Genomic DNA, 3782 nt, shown 5'->3' with positions numbered 1-3782 from the left:
CTACTTCAATTCTGCTTTGCTTATAAAGCACAGCACCTTCTCTACTGAGGGCATGCCATGTTGGGCAGATGCTGGGCCTCAAGGCTACAGGTTCTCTGCCTCTAAGAAATTAGGCAGTTTACCTTTATAATTTCTTAAAATTTTACATCTAGATTCTTTTTATTTAAAGTACTGCTTTCTGTAGTCCAATAATTCTTAAACTATCTCTCCTTCATGTATTTTCCAGGTCAGTTCTGTTTCCAATGAGATATTTCACATTTTCTTCTTTTTTCATTCTTTTGACTTCGTTTTATTGTTTCTCGATGTCTCATGGTGTCATTAGCTTCTACTTGATAATTCTAATTTTTAAGGAGTTATTTTCTTTAGTGAGCTTTTGTAAGTCTTTTTCCATTTAGTCAATTGTGCATTTTAAGTTCTTTTCTTCAGCGAATTCTTGTCCCTCTATTTCCATTAGGTCAATTTTGTTTTTGAAGATGCTACTTTCACTGATGCTTTTTGTGCCTATTTTACCAAGTTGTTAATTATCTTTTCATTTTCATTGCATCACTGTCATTTCTTTTCCCAATTTTTCCTCTACCACTCATCTCTTTCTTTAAGTCTTCCAGGAATTCTTGATGAGCATGGGTTCAATTTGTATTTTTCTTTGAAGTTTTGGTTTCAGGGGTTTTCAAGATGTTTTCTTCTGAGTTTGTCTTGATCTTCCCTGCCACTGAAATAACATTTTATGGTCAACTTTTTATTGTTTACTCTTTTTTTCTAGCCTCTTTCTTGACTTTGAACTTGATCTTAAATACAATTGGTCTCTGTTCACCTGGGGTTAGAGAAGACTTTCCCAAGCTCCAGGCTTTTTATGACACTGTTTTCAGAGCTAATTCTGGGGGTCTTAAAGTTTTCAGTGCATCCAAGGTGGCTTGATCTGGGGAGAACAATGGTCATGCTCTCCTGGTCTGTGCTTTTGTCTTTATTCAGAAGTGTCCTTGGTGCCCTGCAGCTGCAAGAGCTAGCTTGGCCCTGAAACTATGACCAAGGCCCCTGTTCTCCTGTAGCCAGAAGTATTACTTACTCCTTTCTGCCTCATATCTGAGGTCAGAGCCCCCATTCCCTTGTGACCTCCACCCTAGAACTGCAACTCAGAACTGCCTTGGGCAATAGAGTTACTAATCAGAGCCAGCTGTACCCAGTGCCAGCAAAGGGTCCTTGGTAATCACTTTCTGACTAATTGTTCAATCCCTTTACTGTGTCTGGGCTGAAAGCTCCCAAAGCTTTTGCTGCTGTTGTTGTTGTTGCTGCTGCTGCTCCTGCCCCCAGGTCCCATTGCTGGTGCTCCTGCCATGTTTCAGGCCAACTCCCACCCCTGCATCCCTGTGTCATGGACCTCTCCTGCTAACCTCCTGAATTGTCTTACTCTGGAAAAATGTTTCTCTCTGACTTTTCACTGACTCTGCCACTTCAGAATTTAATTTGAGGGGTTGTTTTAAAGTTCTTTGGAGGGGAATGTTGAGAGGGCTCAGCCGGGTTATTGCTCACTCTCCATGCTCTTGATTCTGCCTCCAAAAATCACATAATTTATCTGATCCTGGTTAAATTATCTTTAAAAATGGTCATAATGCCACTTGAACTACTTTTAGCTCAGAAATCCAAAGGACAGAGCCCTTGATGAGCAGTTAGGAAGAGCAGAGTTCAAATGTGAACTCAGACACATCTTCTGTGTGTTATTCCAACCAAGTCACTTATGCTGTCTTATTCAGTTTCTATACCTTAAAATGTGGGTAAGAATAGTAACTACTTCCCAAGATTGTTGTAAAGATAAAATTAAATATGCATAGAGTGCTTTGAAAGCATTAAAACACTATGTGAATGCTACTGTCATGGTGGCACAGTTTACAAAATGCCAGACTGGGAGTCAGGAAGACTTGAGTTCAAAGCCACACTCGGGAAATTATTATCTGTTATCCTGAGCAAGTCTTCTCTTAAGCTCTATCTATCTAAGTTTCTGCATTTGTTAAAATGGGTGTAATAATACCACCTACCTCCCAGGGTTGTTGTTAGGATAAAATAATACAGTATTTATGAATCATTTTGCAAACCTCAAAGAGTTATTTAAATGATAGCTATTATTAACTACCATAATTTTGATTATTTCTTCCTTCACCATCTTGCCATCTTCACCTGAAAGCTCCCATGATGAATTAGTGTTATAATCTTTTAAAACCTACATGTGGCTGTGTGACCCTAGGCAAATCACTTAACCTCATCGCCTAGCCCCCCCAAAAAAAAAACAATAAACCTACATTTGTCAAGACACTGTTTTATTATAATCTTTTTCAATGTGAGAATTTTATTCAGAGACTCATATGCTCCTTGGGAATTTGAAGAAAACAAAGATAAAAGTCCAATCTCCCTATTTAACAAATGAAAAACACTAAGGCTGACAGAGAGTGTGATTTGCCCAAGCTCACACATTGGGAAATTCAGAACTAGAACTCAGGTGTCTTTACATTCAACACAATAAGTATTCTCCTCATCCATTGACATCTATTACTTTTCTTTATGCAGACATTCAAGTGAACCTAACAGAGTATGGCCAACCTCACCATGATCACAGGATTCCTGCTCATGAGCTTTTCAAATACCTGGGAGCTACAGGTTTTACATATCATGCTCTTCTTACTGATCTACTTGGTGGCACTGATGGGGAACATGCTCATCTTTATCCTCATCTCTGTGGATGTGCACCTTCACACCCCCATGTACTTCTTCCTGAAGAACCTATCCTTTTTAGATCTTTGTTTCATTACTGTTACTGTCCCCAAATCTATAGCAAATTCTCTCAGCCATAGTTACTCTATTTCTTACTTAGGATGTGCAACACAGGTCTTTTTAGGGATTTTATTTGCAGCATCAGAGGTTTTTATCCTCACAGCTATGTTCTATGACCGCTATGTGGCCATCTGCCAGCCCTTGCACTATGAAATGATAATGAAATATGAGTCTTGCATGAAGATGGCAGTTGCTTCCTGGCTTACTGGAGGTATAATTGGTCTAATGTATGCAGTTAGCACATTCTCCTTGCCTTTCTGTGGCTCCAAAGAGATCTGCCAATTCTTCTGTGATGTCAATTCCTTATTCAGGATTGCCTGCTCTAAGACATACGTTGCAGTTGATGTGACTATAGCTATTGGGAGTGTTTTAGTAATTCTCTGCTGTATCTTTATAGCTGTCTCTTATAGCCAAATCTTCTCAGCTGTGATAAAGATTCCAACCACAGAGGGTCAGTCAAAAGCCTTCTCCACTTGTCTGCCCCATCTCATCATTCTTACAGTCTTTGTGACAACTGGAGCCATGGCTTATCTAAAACCACCTTTGGACTCTGATACAATTGTGGATCTATTGTTGTCTGTGTTGTATACTATGGTGCCACCAACCCTGAACCCTGTTATTTACAGCCTGAGAAACAAGGACATGAAGCCTTCCATGAAGAAGCTCATAGCCTAGAAGCACTTTTCAGAGGGATTAATTGCAAAGGTTTTTCAAAGATCATACACATATATGCATACAGATACACACATCCATTCACCTATCTATCTATGATATTATATCATATCATCATATAATCTTCCTTAGGTAGATTATCATATATTTTATATACATATATGTGTGTAAATATATATGTATATGTGCATATTTATACATATATATACATATGTGTGCGCATATATACTTTACCATTTCCCCCAACACATTGTCACCTCTCCTAATGGCCCTCTTTCACTTATTTTCTT

General features: G+C 38.7%; 1 protein-coding gene across 1 annotated transcript; it reads left to right on the top strand.

Annotated features, from left to right (window-relative positions):
- Positions 1–2580: 2580 nt before the first annotated feature.
- On the top strand, positions 2581–3495 carry LOC110200285 (olfactory receptor 14A2-like). Its single transcript, XM_020975513.1, has one exon. It carries the CDS (start codon positions 2581–2583, stop codon positions 3493–3495), a length of 915 nt encoding a protein of 304 aa, XP_020831172.1.
- The last annotated feature ends 287 nt before the right edge of the window (positions 3496–3782 follow it).

The sequence above is a fragment of the Phascolarctos cinereus genome, unplaced genomic scaffold, assembly GCF_003287225.1.
Source record: "Phascolarctos cinereus isolate Bilbo 61053 unplaced genomic scaffold, phaCin_HiC Scaffold_5;HRSCAF=322, whole genome shotgun sequence".
Lineage (NCBI taxonomy): Eukaryota > Metazoa > Chordata > Mammalia > Diprotodontia > Phascolarctidae > Phascolarctos > Phascolarctos cinereus.
Note: the sequence above shows the minus strand (reverse complement) of the source record. Positions and strands in the feature narration are given on the sequence as shown.

Bases quoted from the DNA above. Each gene is read 5' to 3' on its own strand.
- LOC110200285 (XM_020975513.1), top strand. From the start codon at position 2,581: ATGGCCAACCTCACCATGATCACAGGATTCCTGCTCATGAGCTTTTCA.